At 47.6% G+C, this 17,388-nt stretch overlaps 3 protein-coding genes across 3 annotated transcripts; 2 read left to right on the top strand and 1 right to left on the bottom strand.

Annotated features, from left to right (window-relative positions):
- The first annotated feature begins 31 nt into the window (after positions 1 to 31).
- slc25a46 (solute carrier family 25 member 46) lies at positions 32 to 3,922 on the top strand. The gene is made up of 8 exons (XM_070850555.1): positions 32 to 440; positions 870 to 912; positions 1,031 to 1,088; positions 1,233 to 1,310; positions 1,535 to 1,635; positions 1,755 to 1,811; positions 1,988 to 2,045; positions 2,322 to 3,922. Exons 1-8 carry the CDS (start codon positions 176 to 178, stop codon positions 2,916 to 2,918), a joined length of 1,257 nt encoding a protein of 418 aa, XP_070706656.1. The 5' UTR covers positions 32 to 175; the 3' UTR covers positions 2,919 to 3,922.
- Positions 3,923 to 4,614: 692 nt separating this feature from the next.
- On the top strand, positions 4,615 to 12,333 carry wdr36 (WD repeat domain 36). Its single transcript, XM_070850768.1, has 22 exons — positions 4,615 to 4,882; positions 5,597 to 5,624; positions 5,733 to 5,833; positions 6,088 to 6,205; positions 6,292 to 6,424; positions 7,221 to 7,275; positions 7,543 to 7,675; positions 7,764 to 7,939; positions 8,214 to 8,334; positions 8,579 to 8,644; positions 8,986 to 9,075; positions 9,167 to 9,309; positions 9,414 to 9,531; positions 9,611 to 9,776; positions 10,463 to 10,571; positions 10,655 to 10,734; positions 10,854 to 10,961; positions 11,125 to 11,356; positions 11,457 to 11,576; positions 11,664 to 11,745; positions 11,826 to 12,013; positions 12,120 to 12,333. The coding sequence occupies exons 1-22, from the start codon at positions 4,736 to 4,738 to the stop codon at positions 12,267 to 12,269; spliced, it is 2,664 nt and encodes an 887-aa protein (XP_070706869.1). The 5' UTR covers positions 4,615 to 4,735; the 3' UTR covers positions 12,270 to 12,333.
- Positions 12,334 to 12,419: 86 nt separating this feature from the next.
- On the bottom strand, positions 12,420 to 17,374 carry prpf4 (pre-mRNA splicing tri-snRNP complex factor PRPF4). Its single transcript, XM_070850888.1, has 15 exons — positions 17,253 to 17,374; positions 16,535 to 16,760; positions 16,263 to 16,449; positions 16,029 to 16,116; positions 15,845 to 15,924; positions 14,796 to 14,889; positions 14,554 to 14,648; positions 14,331 to 14,389; positions 14,096 to 14,219; positions 13,850 to 13,939; positions 13,623 to 13,745; positions 13,324 to 13,431; positions 12,942 to 13,060; positions 12,677 to 12,783; positions 12,420 to 12,586 (listed from the first exon to the last, which is right to left on the bottom strand). Exons 2-15 carry the CDS (start codon positions 16,701 to 16,703, stop codon positions 12,500 to 12,502), a joined length of 1,530 nt encoding a protein of 509 aa, XP_070706989.1. The 5' UTR covers positions 16,704 to 16,760; positions 17,253 to 17,374; the 3' UTR covers positions 12,420 to 12,499.
- Between the last annotated feature and the right edge of the window lie 14 nt (positions 17,375 to 17,388).

The following is a 17,388-nucleotide window of genomic DNA, read 5'->3' as shown; positions in this document are numbered from 1 at the left end:
AGAAGAACTTCCGGGTGGCGGTGGATGTTGATTTGTTGCGGGTCAAATCAATCCGGGACGAATATTCCCCGTTAACTCGTTTCTGCCGCTGTCCACCGGGACGTGGAGGAGTTCTGTTTGCTAACCGGATCTCAGCTACGGTCCTCCCGCATTTCGTCCCCGCACCGACACTCTGATGGCCTCCAGGCGGCCGGATAGCTTCGACGGGCTCGGCTACCGCGGCCGTGACGACCCGCTGTACGGTGCCAGCTACCCGGTCAGAAGCGCCGGAGGCCCCGCCGAGCTGCAGCACCACCACTGGGTCACCACCCCGCCCGACATCCCCGGCAGCCGCAACCTGCATCACGGAGAGCGGACACCTCAGTATGACGAGCCTCCGGGAGAGCCTGGAGGTCCGGCAGCGGGCTGGGACGCTGCGCAGCCGGGTGTGCCGCCTGCCGGTAGGTCGGTGTGGTTAGCTAACAGGCTAATGAAGAACGGAAAGTGATTGGAACAAGCTAACGGCTATCGGACGGAATTTAGCCCAATAGGTGATGTCAGCTAACAGGCTAACTGTTAGCAAGGTAGCAGGCTAACTGTTAGCAAGGTAGCAGGCTAGTATTCCAGCTAACGAGGCTAACTGTTAGCCGTTCGTGTTATTTCTTTATAAATTCAAGTATAAAAATCTTTCTGAAGAGTCAAACTTGAACTGAGTTTACAAGAACAGCGTCCGTTCAGAGTGTTTATTTTTAGTCAGATTTCATCAGTTTTTCTCTTTCTGGTGGAACAGACTTCCGTGTTTTACTCTTAGTTTGGTGAAATAAATGAGTCTGTCTGTCTGAACTCTTCATCATGTCGTCTCCTCCTCCTCCTCCTCCTCCTCCTCACAGAGCAGCTGAACCGGTTCGCGGGCTTTGGGATCGGACTGGTCAGGTCGGTCTGGATTCTTCTGCTTCCTGTTTTAATACATGAGTCCACTAAGTCCAGTGTGATCATGTGACTGAACCTTCACACTGTCTGTCTGTCTGTCTGTCTGTCTGTCTGTCTGCAGCCTGTTCACTGAGAACGTCCTCGCCCACCCCTGTATCGTGTTCCGCAGACAGTGTCAGGTATCACCTTCTTATCAATAACTGATCAGTAGCTCCTGAATGATCAGCCTGTTAATCTGCTTTTTAAATAATGATGATTATTATTTAGAAAGAATCTGATCTGTTTACTCCTCCTGCTGCATTCTGATTGGCTGGCTGTGTCAGGTGAACTACCACGGCCGCTGTTACCACCTGAGCCCGTTCAGCGCCGTCACCGTCATGTACACCATCACCAAGGCTCAGGTAACGTCACCTGGAACAGGAAGTAGAGCTCATTCCACATACTGATCACACGAATCGATCAACAACAGTAACCAGTCGCATATTAAACACATGATTGTGTGTGTGTGGTACTGATCAGGATCAATAACTGATCAGGATACGTGTGTGTGTGTGTGTGTGTGTGTGTGTGGGGGGGGGGTACTGATCAGGATCAATAACTGATCAGGACACCTGTGTGTTGACAGGGTGTGAAGGCTCTGTGGAAGGGGATGGGCAGCACCTTCATCGTTCACGGCGTCACTCTGGGAGCCGAAGGCATCATCAGCGAGTTCACTCCGTTACCACGGTAACCACCACAACTGCAGCATCGTAGAATACTATATACAAATACTGCAGTAGTACTACAGTAATACTACTGTAAAAACTATAATGTGTGTGTGTGCGTGCGTGCGTGTGTGTGTGCAGGGAGCTCCCTCACAGGTGGAGCTGGAAACAGCTGGCTGGACATTTACTGCTTAAAGGGTCAGTTCACCTTTTCTTCTTCTACTGACTGAAGGCAGCAGATCAATCAGTCATGTGATCAGTGGTCTGAATCCTTCATACAAAACCTCCTTCACTTTTCTGTGGATTTAAGATGGAGCCTCTGTCTGTCTCTCTCTGCCTGTCTGTCTCTGTGTCTGTCTGTCTCTCGCCCTCAGGTTGACGGCGGTGGTCGCTCTTCCCTTTTACTGTGCCAGCCTCATCGAGACCGTCCAGGTCAGTATGGATTATTGGTTATTGATTAAACATCAGATATTATTGAACATTCAGACAGAGACTTTGATCAGCTGTCAGTCTCTGATCATGTGGATCCTTCTGATTGGTTCTCCAGTAGCAGTCCTACTAGATAACCAATCAGACATGTTTTAATATGCAGCGATAGCACGACGTCACAGGTACACAACCTTTGATTCAGTCAGGTGACAGGAAGTACAGACACAGACAGGAAGTCTGCTGCTTCAGGATGCTGAGCTTCCTGTCATGTGTCCGCAGAGCGACATCGTTCGTGACGACTCGTCCTCCGGTCTGCTGGACTGCGTCCGCGAGGGTCTGACCCGCCTGTTGGGCGTCGGCGCTCCTCACAGTCGCCGGCTGCTTCCTCTCAGCTCTCTGCTGCTTCCTGCCGCGCTGCACGCTGTCCTACGATATGCCATCGCCGCCTCTATCCAGCGGGCGGCGCTGTGGCTGCACCAACGGGGCAGGAAGCAGCGGGTGGACCCCTCCAACCCACTGGACGCCTACTTCCCCGAGTTGGCGGCAGCGTGGGCGGGGTCACTGTTGGCCGACATCACGCTGTTTCCTCTGGAGACGGTGCTGCACCGCCTCAGCGTGCAGGGCACGCGCACCATCATCGACGCCACCGACGGTGGGCTTACTGCAGGGAACGGCGGCAGCCCGCTGGTCCTGCCTGTCAACACGCAATACGACGGTTTCTCCGACTGCGTCCACGCCATCCGCCGCAAGGAGGGCGGGGCCGGGTTTTACCGTGGCTTCGGGGCGCTGGTGGCACAGTATGCGCTGCACGGAGCGCTGCTGGCTGCCGCCAGGACTCTCCTGAGGCTGCTGCTGCTGGAGGGGAGGGCCGGCTAGAGGCGTTACCACGGAGACGCTCATCACATCCAGCATCGTCCCTCATTAAGCTCTGCTGAGACGCAGCCATGCTGTTGCCATGACAACCAAACATTTCCTCGCTTCCTCTTCACAGGTGATGATGATGATGAGGAAGAGGGTAAATGTTCATTCGTGGCGGCTGACAAACGCTAAAATAAGGACGAAACAGACGCCAGAAGATGGAAAAAATCTTTGATTTAAAGTAAGTCCAAAATAAAAAAGCAGTTTAACAAACGAATCATGACTGTTGACATGGAGACACCATAGCAACAGCAAGGAGCGTCACAGAAAACCCTTAGCAACCACTTAGTGATGCCTTAGCAACCACGCAAAACAACATAGCAAACAACAGGAACATGTTACTGACCAACTGACCCGAGAACCAGCTCCTCTCAGCGCTAATGCACCTGCACCTCCTGATGTCACTTCCTGCTGTCAAAAAGTGTTGTGGTGGTTGTGCGTCGCCATGGAAACTTAGCGTCACTTCCTCTTCCAGCATGAAAGCATGAACTGTGAACCTGTATTAAAATAAAGTGTGTGTGTGTGTGTGTGTGTGTGTGTACATACCGACAGACCATTATTGGGTATTGATCAGCAGAGAGACGTGAAACCACTTTTTGTTTGTATAAAGTTGTAAAAATGAAAAAAGTAAGTGAAAGAAATGTAGATTTAGATTAAATGATATGTGACTGATAAACATTGAAATCCAATTAGTGCAGAATAAAGTGATCAGTTCCAGCCTGGATTGGTGTTGATTGATGTTTGGAGGTTTTACTCGCACGTGACGGAGCGAATGATGGAAGAATAAAATAAAGGACTGATGCCGTGTTTTTCTCTTGATTCTGATCGAGGCCACACGTTTATGTTCTCGTGTTTTTCTTTGCACTCAAAAATCAAAAGTTTGCAGTAAATCTGTTTTCATCTGGAAAGAAAATCAGTGGAAACGATGTGAGTTTGTTTTAAACCCACACAAACTGTAAATAAGTCAGACAATAAATGTTCATGTTCAGCCTCAGTGTCCTTTTCATTCATTAATATAATCAGCTTATTTTAAAACATACTTTTATATATTTATATATTTACTTTTGTGTTTGAAGTTTATTCTTATTCTTTTTGGAGCTGTGTGTAACAAAAGCAATCTCCCTGGGGATTATTAAAGGAATTCTGATTCTGATTATAGTTCTGGTTTAGATCTGAAAACTAGTTTCAGATTTTTGATGAGAAAATTCAAGCAAAGTATACTTCATGAAGAATAATAGAAAAACTAGAAATAAATCACTTTTAATTACTTTTTATTGCATTACTCATCACTTTATCAATATTAGATTCGAAATGTTTAATTACAAGTCAGACATTCTGTTGTAATGTTTTAATTCCAGACTATTATTGCAGTTTTTTTATAGTTCTTGTTCTTATCTAATTATCTTTAATTATCCGTGTTACTCTCATTAGTTTGACTTAGTGTCTCCTTTTAGTTCTCTTATGTAGTATGTATGTATTTATTTGATGTACCTGTATTTTATCCGTTTATTTTTTTAATTGTAGGTTTGTTATTAACTTGAGTTGATCCGGATGTATTCACGATTATTTCTGTGATTTTCTGATTGTATTTCTGGTTTCCGGTCGGAAGCGGAAGTGTTCCTCAACCCGGAACCTTGGATTTGGCTCGTTGTTTCCAGTCGGACTCGGTTCCTCGGTGCTCCTCCATGTGTGTGTGTACTCTCAGGGCTCTGCTCCGTCTGTGTGTCCGTTTGTTTTCGGGTTTATTCCGGTAAAGTCGTCCGTTGTTACCGGACATGTCGGGTGGCGGGAGCTCTCTGTTCTCCGGCTTCCGGGTTCTGGGCCTTTACTCCAACCACGTGCCGCACGCGCTCCGGTACCACCAGAAGCACCGGGAGTTCTACGTGGTGACGGCGGTCGGTAAATGTTTCCACACGTACAACGTAAGTGTAACGTTTCTGCTGTTTATAAACTTTATTGTTCCTCACGGAGAGGGACAGGAGGTCTGTTTAAACTTTATTCGTACACAGACGGACAGACAGACAGGAGGTCTGTTTAAACTTTATTCGTACACAGACGGACAGACAGGAGGTCTGTTTAAACTTTATTCGTACACAGACGGACAGACAGGAGGTCTGTTTAAACTTTATTCGTACACAGACAGACAGGCAGGAGGTCTGTTTAAACTTTGTTCGTACACAGACAGACAGACAGACAGGAGGTCTGTTTAAACTTTATTCGTACACAGACAGACAGGCAGGAGGTCTGTTTAAACTTTATTCGTACGCAAACGGACAGACAGGAGGTCTGTTTAAACTTTATTCGTACACAGACGGACAGACAGGAGGTCTGTTTAAACTTTATTCGTACACAGACGGACAGACAGGAGGTCTGTTTAAACTTTATTCGTACACAGACAGACAGGCAGGAGGTCTGTTTAAACTTTATTCGTACACAGACAGACAGACAGGCAGGAGGTCTGTTTAAACTTTATTCGTACACAGACAGACAGACAGGCAGGAGGTCTGTTTAAACTTTATTCGTACACAGACAGACAGACAGACAGGAGGTCTGTTTAAACTTTATTCGTACACAGACGGACAGACAGGTGTATTGATGACCGGTGTATTGATGACCAATGTATTGATGACTTTCAGGTGAACAGGTTGGGGATCGTCGCCGTCAGTGAGTACATTTAGATATTTTTAGTCTGAATTCACTCTGATGCTGCTGAGATTCTGCTCTCTGATTGGCTGCTGTTTTGTGATGTCATGTCATGTCGTGGTTGCCTAGGTAACAGCCTGTCGGATGACATCAGCTGTTTGGCAGCAGACAGGATGTTGGTGTTCACCGCCGCTGGGCAACTCATCAGCGCCTTCGCCAGGAACAAAGAGGTACAAACCTTATTTAAACACATCGACAAAACTTTTGAATTTTATTTTGAAAGGTTTTGATTTTTGAGGATTTTTTATGGTTTGTTCAAATAAATATGTATTATTATATTGATTTATTATTATGAAGTATTATAAATGTTTTCTTAAAATGAAAAAATAGTGATTAAAAGTTTAATAGTAGAAGATGAAATAAAACATATTTAGAAACTAAAAAAAAAACAAACATGTTTTGACCCAGCTGGCTCTCCGTACAGGTGGTCATGCATTACCATGGACACAAGCAGGAAGTGCGTCTGCTGCTTCCTCTGGGCGATCAGCTGATCTCTGCTGACAGAGGTGGTGATGTCATCGTGTGGGATGTCCATGGAGGGGGTGAGGGGGCGGAGCTTCACTTAACTTTTACCTGAGTCTTTATTTCACCTGTCCTGTTACCCATCATTCCTTTCTCTCTCTGTCAGATGTTTACCTGCAGCTGCACTTTGACCCCGCCTCCTTCGACGTGTCGGCCATGATGCACCCCAGCACCTACCTGAACAAGGTGCTGCTGGGAAGCTCCCAGGGTGCACTGCAGCTCTGGAACATCAAGACCAGGTTAGCATGCTAACATCCAAGCTAACGGGTCTGTAGCCCCCAAACTTGCAGACGTCTCTCAGGTTTCTCTGAGATACACCTGACAGGTAACAACAGCCTCCTGATGATGTCACAAAACAGGAAACTGCAGCTGCTCAGATCAGTATTACAGTAGTACTACAGTAGTACTACTGATAGTGCCATGGCCACTATGATCAGTACTACTACTCCCAGTAGTACGACCAGCACTGATAGTAGTACTGATCCTAGAGCTGTCATGGTACTGTGGTATTACTACAGTAGTACTGTAGTAATACCACAGTACTACTGTAGTATTACTACAGTAGTACAGTAGCAGTACTGTAGTAATACTACCAGCTGAGGTCGTACTTGGAGAGAAACCCTGACGGTTTGTCATCAGGACACTTCGACCAACCCCATTCAGAACTCCATTAAAAAAACGTTGAAAATAAGAAGAGAAGAGGAGAAACACTGTCTGATGTTGCTCTGTGGGGATTCTTGAATCCTTCCTGTTGAATTCCTGAATATTTGGTCTCTGAATGAAAGAGTTTGTTCTGAGCTGCTCTTTCTGGAAACAGTCTGAGAGAACAGTTCTGACCTGGAGCTGGAGAGAGAAACACTGACTGACTGATTGATTGATTGATTGACTCCAGCTCCAGCTTTTATTAAACTGAAACAAAAAGACATGAACAAGACTCAAAACCACATTTACAGCCAGTTTAAAGTGGTTGTAAAAAGGTTTTAAATCTGTTTCTAACCTGACTGAAGTGTGTTCTGTGCATGTCTGTCTCCTCAGTAAGCTGCTTTTCACGTTCCCCGGCTGGTCGGCAGGAGTCACCGTTCTGCAGCAGGTCGGTCCCTCCGAGACTCGCAGACTGTCGTAATATGTTTGCTTAACAGAGTAAAAGACAGAATGAGTCACGTCTGTCAGTTATTGACCTGACTCTTAATGTTTGCTCTCATTTTAAAGTGTCTGTCCTTCTGAATCACTAATAAATGACTAATAAAATACTTTACTGTAAAGGTACAGAGACACGTTATCAATGAGGTGCTTTTATTTTGAAGACCTGGTGATCCTTTTTTATTATTTGTTCAATAATCAAAACTTTATTTCCCAGAGTCCCGCGGTGGACGTGGTTGGTGTCGGCACGGGGACAGGTCACATCATCATTCACAACATCCGATTGGACGAGACGCTGATGAGCTTCACGCAGGACTGGGGACCAATCAGCTCGCTCGCCTTCAGGACAGGTAGCGGTGTTGCCGCGCCAGTCTCCGCCTCTCGCCGTCGCTCTCTCATGTGCTGCACATCCTCTCTCTCCCTCTCTTTCTCCGCCAGACGGGCCTCCCATCGTGGCATCCGGCAGTCCTCAGGGCCACATTGCATTCTGGGATCTGGAGCGCCGTCAGCTGGTCACTCAGCAGAGACACGCTCACAGCACAGCCATCGCCGCGGCAACCTTCCTGCACGGAGAGCCGCTATTGATCACCAATGGAGCTGACAACGCCATCAAGGTAGGACAGACAGACAGACAAGTGAAGGTGGACGGCAGCCGTTTCCTGGTTTTACACCTTTCTGCTCATGTGCGGGTGCTCAGTGTGGCCAAATGTCAACAGACAGCCCTGCTGGTCACTGAGTTCAGGTGTTCCAGCCTCACCTGTCGCTCACAGGTACAGAAAGTCCAGGGTGTGATGGTCAGGTGTCCACTGACTTTTGGACAGATCGTGGATCTCTGTGGTAAAGTTCAGGTGTTCACATCTCTAAAAGTAAATGATGTTTTTTTTGCAGGTGTGGATATTTGACCAGGAAGGGGGTGGAGCCAGACTGTTGCGGCATCGTCAGGGCCACAGTGCTCCGCCCACCACCATCCGTCACCACGGCAATGACGGAAAAAACATTCTAAGTGCTGGTAAATAAGCAGCTTCATCATCTGCGTAGAATGTCACTTGTTTTCTATAATAGTATGAATCATCTGATTTTATATTAGTTTGTTTTCATTTTTGTTTTTCTGCTTTTAATTATTTAATCAAGTTTTGAAACAAAAACTCATATTTTATTCTCTGTTCTGATTTTTTAAAAGTTGTATTTTGTGTTACATATTTCCCTTCAGTAAGAGAACAGACTGTAATCAAAAGTTTTTCTGCCCCCTGCAGGTCAGGACGGGACATTACAGTCCTTCTCCACCGTCCACGAGCGTTTCAACAGGAGCCTGGGTCACGGTCAGTTCAGCTGATTTTAAGGAGGCCTTTCTTATTTGAAGAGAACACTTCAGAGTCTGCTGTTTGGTATCCACGGTAACAATCAGTCAGGATTTATTTAATAAACAGAAAACGATGCAGAAAAAACACATTTTTAACAGTGTCACCATGAAAGGAAATGAAGGGAGTCTGGACAAACAGCTGCTTTTTAAAAACTAGTTTTGTTCTTTATCATCAGAAGTTGACTGATGGAGCATCTCTCAGCCAATCAGACGAGGTCTCATGTTGGTCTCAAACATACTGAAATGCAGATTATCTGAATGGAGTCTCTCTGAAACACTATTTTCTTGTGCTTTGTCCAGGCTCCATCAACAAGAAGAAAGAGAGGAAGAAGAAGAAGGGCTTGACCTATGAGCATCTGCGTCTTCCTGCCATCACAGCGTTCTCCTCTGGTGGGCGCTCTGACACATCTGTAACCCACACAGAACTCCATAGAGAAACCGCCCAATTTAACAGATGTGTTCTCTCTGTTTTGATTGCCAGCTGCTGCTCGTCAGTCAGACTGGGACAGCATCGTTGCATGTCATCGCGGTCGCCTAGCAACCACCACATGGAACTATCAGCGGAGCACCATGGGAGCTCACCATCTCCAGCCACCTGCCACTCACAGGAATGCTATCGCTACGGTAACGTCATTGTTGGACCTGTGTTTCTCCAAGCCCCCCCCCACACACACACACACACACACTCTTTCTCAGTGGGTCACATGACTTCCTGTTTCTGTTCCCAGGCTGTTGACATCACTTCCTGTGGCAACTTTGCTGTGATTGGCTTGTCTTGTGGCCGCGTCGACGTCTACAACCTGCAGTCTGGCCAGCACCGTGGTTGCTACGGCAGTGATCACAAAGGTGTGTTCAATTCGTTCTCATCTGTAATTGGTTCATTCTGCGTCTCTCCCTGTCATTAACCCCGCCTCCTCCATTCCAGCTCACAGTGGAGCAGTGCGAGGCGTTGCCACGGATACCCTTAACCAGCTGACACTCACCGCAGGCTCTGATTGGCTGCTCAAGTTCTGGCGCTTCAAGAGCAAAAAACAGGAAGAACAGCTGAAGCTAAACGCTGCACCAGCTAGCATGAAGCTACAGAGAGAAAGGTAGCAAAGTTAGCATGATCCTACGCAGAGACAGGTAGCTAACAGTTAGCATGATCCTACGCAGAGACAGGTAGCTAACAGTTAGCATGATCCTACGCAGAGAAAGGTAGCTAACAGTTAGCATGATCCTACGCAGAGAAAGGTAGCTAACAGTTAGCATGAAGCTACAGAGAGAAAGGTAGCAAACAGTTAGCATGATCCTACACAGAGACAGGTAGCTAACAGTTAGCATGATCCTAGGCAGAGACAGGTAGCTAACAGTTAGCATGATCCTACGCAGAGACAGGTAGCTAACAGTTAGCATGATCCTACGCAGAGACAGGTAGCTAACAGTTAGCATGAAGCTACAGAGAGAAAGGTAGCAAACAGTTAGCATGATCCTACACAGAGACAGGTAGCTAACAGTTAGCATGATCCTAGGCAGAGACAGGTAGCTAACAGTTAGCATGATCCTACGCAGAGACAGGTAGCTAACAGTTAGCATGAAGCTACAGAGAGAAAGGTAGCAAACAGTTAGCATGATCCTACGCAGAGAAAGGTAGCTAACAGTTAGCATGATCCTACGCAGAGACAGGTAGCTAACAGTTAGCATGATCCTACGCAGAGACAGGTAGCTAACAGTTAGCATGATCCTACGCAGAGACAGGTAGCTGTGTAACAGTATTTTTCTGTTTCTTTTATGTTAGTGGGATGTTAGCATTAGCGCTTGATGACTTCACACTGCTGGTGGTCGACATAGAAACCAGACGAGTTGTCAGGAAGTTTGCTGGTCACCATGGCAACATCAATGATATGGTGAGTCCAGGAAAGCTGACGGGGCTAACAGCATGCTAACAGTCTTTAAGATTGTGATGACATTAGTTTTACTATTTGTTCAGGCATTCAGCCCTGATGGCCGCTGGCTGGTTACCGTGGCGATGGACTGCACCATTCGCACGTGGGATCTCCCGTCCGGACGGTTAGTGAATAACTTTCACCGCTTCAGCTCACCAAGATCTCGGAAAGTCTTTGCATCATTTTGTCTTTACCGTCTTAAGTTAACTGTAAACATCTTCATCTCATCTTCTTCTTCCTCAGCCTCGTCGACTGCTTCCTGGTTGCCATGGCGCCAGTGGGCGTGTCTTTGTCGCCAACCGGAGACTTCCTGGCGACGGCTCATGTTGACAGTCTGGGCGTTTATCTCTGGTCTGAACCAATCACCTCTCAGGATTGTAGTACATGTGACGCTGACCAATCACAGAGCACTGTTTACAGCAGCCAATCAGAAGGCCTGTAGACATTTCTAATGTTTGTAAAGATGACATCACTGATCTGCAGCAGCCCATCACAGTGCAGCTTTCCCCCCCAGGACCAATAAGAGTCTGTGTGGGGCTGTGGGGCTCCGCCCCCTTCCAGCCGATTACCAGCCGACCGAGGAGACGCTGCCGGGGGCAACGGTGGATGAGTCAGAACAGGAAGTGACATCAGAGGAGGTGGATGATGCGTACCAGTCAGCTGAGCAATTGGGTGCAGAGCTCGTGACTCTGTCTCTGCTGCCAGAGTCTCGATGGAAAAGCCTCCTTCACCTGGACGTCATCAAGGTGAGTCTGTCTGGGGGGGACGGAGGGGGGAGGGACGCCATGACACTGACCTGTGTGTGTGTGTGTGTGTGTGTGTGTGTTTGTGTGTGCGTGCGTGCAGAGGAGGAATAAACCTGTAGCGCCCCCTGCTGCTCCACCTGCTGCTCCCTTCTTCCTGCCAACACTTCCTGGCCTCACGCCTCGATTTACGTCACCAATGGCACCTGAACAGGAAGCACAGGTAGAGCTGATGCACCTTCATCACCACTTCCTGTTTCCTCTCAGCCATGATGATGATGATGATGACGATGATGTTGTTGTTCTCCAGTCGAAGCTGCTGCGTTGGGATTCGTTTCCTCAGATGTCGGCGTTGGCGTCTGATCTGGAGTCGGCGCTGCAGTCGGGATCATGTCAGTGTTTGATGTCATTAGATTAAAGGAGCACTTCGTAGAGTAAACCATATTTAATGCCTCTCTCTCTCTCTGTGCAGTCGATCGCCCCATACGGCGCCTGAAGGATTGTGGGCCGGCGGCACTCTCCATTGAGCTCACCAGTCTGACATCAGAGGGGGGCGGGGCCAGCAGCAGCCTGCTTGCCTTCATTCAGATGATTGACAGCATGTTGGCCAGTGGGCGGGACTTTGATCTGGCTCACGCTTACCTGGCACTTTTCCTGAAGGTCAGCCAATGACAGCGAAGCATTTTCACCTACAATGCTACAACAAATTAACGTTGCTTTCTTTTATTGTGAAAGTCTCCCCTCAGTTTCCTGTTTTGTGTTTCAGCTCCACCTCCGCTCATTGTCACAGGACTCCGTTGCCATGGCAGCATTGCTCTGCCTCTCCTCTCGGCTGGAGGTGGGGTGGGCGGAGCTACGGGCATCATTTAACCAATCACTGTGTCTGCTGTCATATGCCAAGAGCGCACTGCTGTGACACACACACACACACACACACACACACACACACACACACACGTAATAAACTTGTTGCTGCTGAATTGTCCGTTTGTTTTTAGTTTTTTTTAACACTTTGATTTAAATATTCAAAATCATTTTATATATCGTGTCTCAATGAAAACCAAAGTAAAAATGTGAACTTTTATTAAAATAAAACAAAAAACGTCACATGGTCAGCTGCTGAGACGTGATGACATCACAGTGACATCACTCAGACAGCCACAGTTTGAAGGTGCGGTCGTAGGAGCTCGTGGCGATCAGTTTCCCGTCCGGTGACACGTCAATACCCATCACCTGGAAACAAAGACAAGTGACACGTCAATGAAGCCAAGGCGCCTCCAATCAGCAGCGTCCAAACGGCCAATCAGAGCGCAGCGTTTGTACCTTCCCCTCATGCCCGGCGAGCGTCTTCAGCGGTGTCCAACCCGGGTGACTCCACACCTTCGCAGTGTTATCATAAGCTCCGGTCAGCAGGAAGTGACCGTCAGTGGCTATATACAAACAGGAAGTGACATCAGTGTCGGATGGAAAAAGAAGCTGACGAGAACCAAAACACGATTGAATGAAACAAACTTTGAAAATGAAGAAAAATTAATTTAACAGAATAAAATCTAAAATGAAAGCAGGTGAAGTGTCGTGTTGGCGTTACGTTGGAAGCGAACGGCGGACAGCAGGTTCTGGTGGGCGGGGACCGTATAAAGACACTTCCTGTTTCTCAGCTCCCAGACCTTACAGGTGTTATCGGCACTTCCTGTGGCCAGATGATACCTGAGAGGACAGAAACGATAACAGAGCGTTCAGCTCGGAATACATCACTTGACCACGAACAGAACGTCACAAGAACGTCAAACTCCTCTGAGTCAATGAGTGGCTGTGTGTTTGGTGTGCTGGGCTCTGATTGGCTGTGTGTTTGGTGTGCTGGGCTCTGATTGGCTGTGTGTTTGGTGTGCTGGGCTCTGATTGGCTGTGTGTTTGGTGTGCTGGGCTCTGATTGGCTGTGTGTTTGGTGTGCTGGGCTCTGATTGGCTGACCCGTTGGGGGAGAAGTTGAGGCTGTAGATCTCCTTCAGGTGTCCCTCCAGGAAAACGACGCAGCGCCCAGTACGGAGGTCCCACACCCTCCCAAATGCATCCAGCCCTCTGATTGGACGAGAGCCAAGAGTAGGGGAGGAGACAGGAAAACATCACATGTATTGAAAACATCGACAAACTGTAGTACCAGTACTACAAGTACTTCAGTAATGGTGGTACTATACTTACAGTACTATGTGTACTACTGTGTGTATTGTGTGTACTACTGTGTACCACTGTGTGTACTGTGTGTACTGTACCCAGTAGCAGCCAGCGACCCGTCGGGGTGGAAGTGCAGGTCGTGGACTCCTTTGCTGTGACCTTCCTGATGGAGGATTTCCTCCTGAACCTCCAGATCCCACAGACGCCACGAGTGGTCGTAACTACACAGAGAAGTACTACGAGTATTAGTACACACACACACAGGAGTACTACCAGTATTAGTACACACACAGGAGTACTACCAGGATTAGTACATAGACTTTACCAGGTCGTCCCCAGAAAGCGTCCTGACGGATGCCACGACACTCGAGACACTCGCTCACTGTGACCCTCGATGTCCGCCACCGGCTCGTCACTATGGCAACCAGAAACAGGAAGAGACAGACAGGAAACAGGAAGAGACAGGCCAGGCTGAATGACAATTTTAAGACCAGGAAGGATGATGTTGATCTGTTCTCCATCCCCCCGCACACCCCCACCCCCGCCTGCCTCCCCCCTCCTCCCTTCCTACCTCTCGAGGTTCCACAGCTTCACAGACCCGTCGGCAGCACACGAGGCCAAGCTGACATCTGATTGGTCGAGAGAGACTCCTGCCTGTGGGCGGAAGACGACCGCTCCAACATTGGTGTTGTGTCCTTTGGGCCAATCAGAAAGCAGGGACAGAAAGGAGGCGGAGTTTCAGTTATTCAGGATCACGTGATCATTCAAATAACATAACAGGTGATAACAGGTGAAGCTCCGCCCACCTCTGAGTGTACGAATCAGGTTGCAGTCGGGGACGGACCACAGCTTACACAGACCGCTCCTGGGCAGTTAACATGTTAACATTAGCTTCATGTAAGACAACATGCTACCACACATGTAGCAGCTAGCTAATGCTACTTCTGAATACACGTGTTACACTGTTAGCTTCTTCATGGTTATGCTGACTTCCTGCATGCTAATGTTAGAGTGGGCGGGGCTCAGTACCAGGAAGCGGTGGCCAGCATTTTGGAGTCAGGGCTGAAGTGACAGAAGCTGATTGGTCGATCATCACCGATCTGACTGCAGAAGTTGTTGAGGTTCTGAGGATGAAAAGGAGGAATCACAGCGAAATTTGTCATTTATCAGAATATTTATTAGAATATAAAGTATCGTCATCATTCATTCACTCGTCGATTAGTTTCATTCAATCAATTTAATCATTGATTACATCAATGACGACGACTCACCCTCAGGCTCTTGTGCAGCTCCTGTTGCCGGATCGTCCTGGTCGCCTCGGGAACGTCCCTCTGAGCACGTGCAGCCTCCAGACGCCTCACCGCCCTGACAGACCGATCACAGCAGGAGCTGGTTAGTCGCAGCCAAACAGATCCCTCCGATATTAAGACACCAAGAAGACTTGAGTACAGACTAGAGATGGGATTTATGGCTCTTTGAAGGGAGCCGGATCAAAGAGCCGTTCAAAAGACAGACTCGTTGTTATATCTATTTATTAAAAGTCAACCAGGGGAAACAATCACTGGTAGCAGTTATAAAATAAGATTTGGTTCAGAATAATTCAAACCTGTACATCTTGTACATGAATTATTCTGAAATATTGATTATAATTTCATTTGGCTTGTGTTTTCAGTGTAATCATTCCATAAGATGGTGCCGTACCAACATGCTTTGACAGTGAGATCACTATTTTGAATTTTCCCTTCACCTAAAAAACTTCGTGGCTCAATAAAAGCTATGCAGGCTACAGATAACTTCCATGCTAAATAAATTTAGTGTGAAATTTTCCACACATGAACATTTTAACAATACAGAAAAAATATGAGCATTTTATATACACACACACACACACACATATACATATATACGTATATATACACACATATACATATATACGTATATATACACACACACCACTACCTGGTGTGTGTTCACCTGAACTACTTTACAAACAGGAGCTCAGCTCCTTGACTCGAATCCACATCAGAACAAATGACTTTTCTTCAGTCGTTAATATCTCCTGCTCCCTGATCCTGCGCTAAATGTAAATGTCTTCAGTCCGCTCACTAATATCTCCTCCCTGATGCTGCGCATCTGTAGCTGCGTTCACGTGAATGGAGCGTGTTGTGGACGACTCAAACTCGGAGATGTCATTAGTCGTTCACGTGAAGGCAGCGTGGACGACTCCGACTCGTGGGGCAGAGACAGAACAGGAAGTGAGAGCCACATTAGCGGCCCATCTGCTCCTCCTGTCTGATTGGCTGGCTGGTTGCTGACTCACCGTGGCAGAGAGTATTTGGCCAACCAGAGGCGAGCGTCCTTCAGGGAGGCGGAGCCTTCATGGTACCATGTCTGCTGGCACTGTGATTGGTCAGAGAGAAGACGTGATGTGTGATTCAGATTGGTCTGAACTATTTTTATTTCAGAATTACTTTTTTATGTGTGTGTGTGTGTGTGTGTGAGACCTCATCCTGTGATCTCTTGGCTTTCTCTTCATCTCTCCTGGACTTCTTCAGAGCGTCTGGACCAACGACAGACAGAATGGACCGCAGCCTGCCAAGACACACACACACACACACACACACACACAGAACATTGTATGATCAGAGGTCGATAATGAGCACCAATCAGATCTCAGAACTCTGGACCAATCCGGTCGCTGCTGTCAACAGTAGGTGTTTTAAATAAAGTTCCAGCACCTCTCCCGCCGGTCGGCTGGTCCCTCTCCAAACAACGTGATTGGCTCTCCGAGCGCTCGAAGGCCGGCCTTCACCTCTGCGTCATCGGTGGAGACAGTGATCTGTCGCGCCCGCCGCCGCCGCTCAAACGCGGCGAGTGCCTCTTGCTGCCGCTCGCTGACGCGCTCCTCCAGCTCCAGAGTCTCTCCTGCACGGTATCATGGGAAATTGAGTCTCCCTCTCACACACAAACACACATTTATGTCTGTCTATATTTACGCCGCGACACCAACCTGAGGAGATGTTGATGTTCCCCGCCTCGATCCCCGCCTTCACCGCATCACTTCCTGCCGCACTGCTCGCCGTGTCTGAACTCAGGCGCTCGCGCTCTTTTTCCTCCAGGCTTCCGTAGAAAACACGACTCTTCTTCACGGCCGGAGCTGCGTCCTCCTCGTCAGACATCTTACCTCACTACTTCTTCTTCTTCTACTGTTGCACCCCCAGAGGCTGCTGGGAAAACTACAGCAAAAAAACACAACAACAATAAAATAAAGGATCAGATGAACATGTGACAGAAAACAACTTTTGTTTAATTATCAACAAATGATCACACAAATAAAAAACGATCCAAGAAATGTAACCAGAGAGAACAAAGGACAGAGATCATTACTAAATTTTTAATAAATAAAAATACAACAAAAACAGGTCAAAGCTGCCACAAAGTGAACATGGAGATATTTCAGAGGAATAAAAACGGAATCAGACTTCGCCATGTTTTACTAACTCGGAGTTTCAGGCCGAATCAAAGAGCGACTACAGATCTGAGGTCTGCTGCTTCACTTTTTCAAAGAGGAGTTTGGTAGAAACAGAAGCGACTGATAAGATATTTAAGTGAGAGGAAACAGAAGCAGGACGAAGCTCAGCGCTAATGTTAGCGTTAGCATTAGCATTAACATTAGCGCGCGCACACACACAGACGTCACATTGCGTCACACACCACGTGAGCCTCACCTGGACCGGTACGCGGCGGGTTTGACTGACAGCTGAGAACAAAGTTTAACTTTTAAACACTTTTCGGTTCAAACGCACGTGAAGAGAAACGAAGCGGCGGCGTCTCCAACGGCGCGACCCGGACGGAAAGACGTCA

This window comes from Pempheris klunzingeri, chromosome 19 (assembly GCF_042242105.1).
Source record: "Pempheris klunzingeri isolate RE-2024b chromosome 19, fPemKlu1.hap1, whole genome shotgun sequence".
In the NCBI taxonomy this organism is placed as follows: Eukaryota; Metazoa; Chordata; class Actinopteri; order Acropomatiformes; family Pempheridae; genus Pempheris; species Pempheris klunzingeri.
Note: the sequence above shows the minus strand (reverse complement) of the source record. Positions and strands in the feature narration are given on the sequence as shown.

Coding starts and splice junctions, on each gene's coding strand:
- prpf4 (XM_070850888.1), bottom strand. CDS start 16,703: ATGTCTGACGAGGAGGACGCAGCTCCGGCCGTGAAGAAGAGTCGTGTT. Junction 14,649..14,795: donor AGCTGCACAAGAGCCTGAGG/GTGAGTCGTCGT, acceptor TTTCATCCTCAG/AACCTCAACAACTTCTGCAG. Junction 13,746..13,849: donor CGCTTTCTGGGGACGACCTG/GTAAAGTCTATG, acceptor TTCTCTGTGTAG/TTACGACCACTCGTGGCGTC.
- wdr36 (XM_070850768.1), top strand. CDS start 4,736: ATGTCGGGTGGCGGGAGCTCTCTGTTCTCCGGCTTCCGGGTTCTGGGC. Junction 7,276..7,542: donor GAGTCACCGTTCTGCAGCAG/GTCGGTCCCTCC, acceptor TTTATTTCCCAG/AGTCCCGCGGTGGACGTGGT. Junction 8,335..8,578: donor AAAAAACATTCTAAGTGCTG/GTAAATAAGCAG, acceptor TGCCCCCTGCAG/GTCAGGACGGGACATTACAG.
- slc25a46 (XM_070850555.1), top strand. CDS start 176: ATGGCCTCCAGGCGGCCGGATAGCTTCGACGGGCTCGGCTACCGCGGC. Junction 913..1,030: donor TTTGGGATCGGACTGGTCAG/GTCGGTCTGGAT, acceptor GTCTGTCTGCAG/CCTGTTCACTGAGAACGTCC. Junction 1,636..1,754: donor GAGTTCACTCCGTTACCACG/GTAACCACCACA, acceptor GTGTGTGTGCAG/GGAGCTCCCTCACAGGTGGA.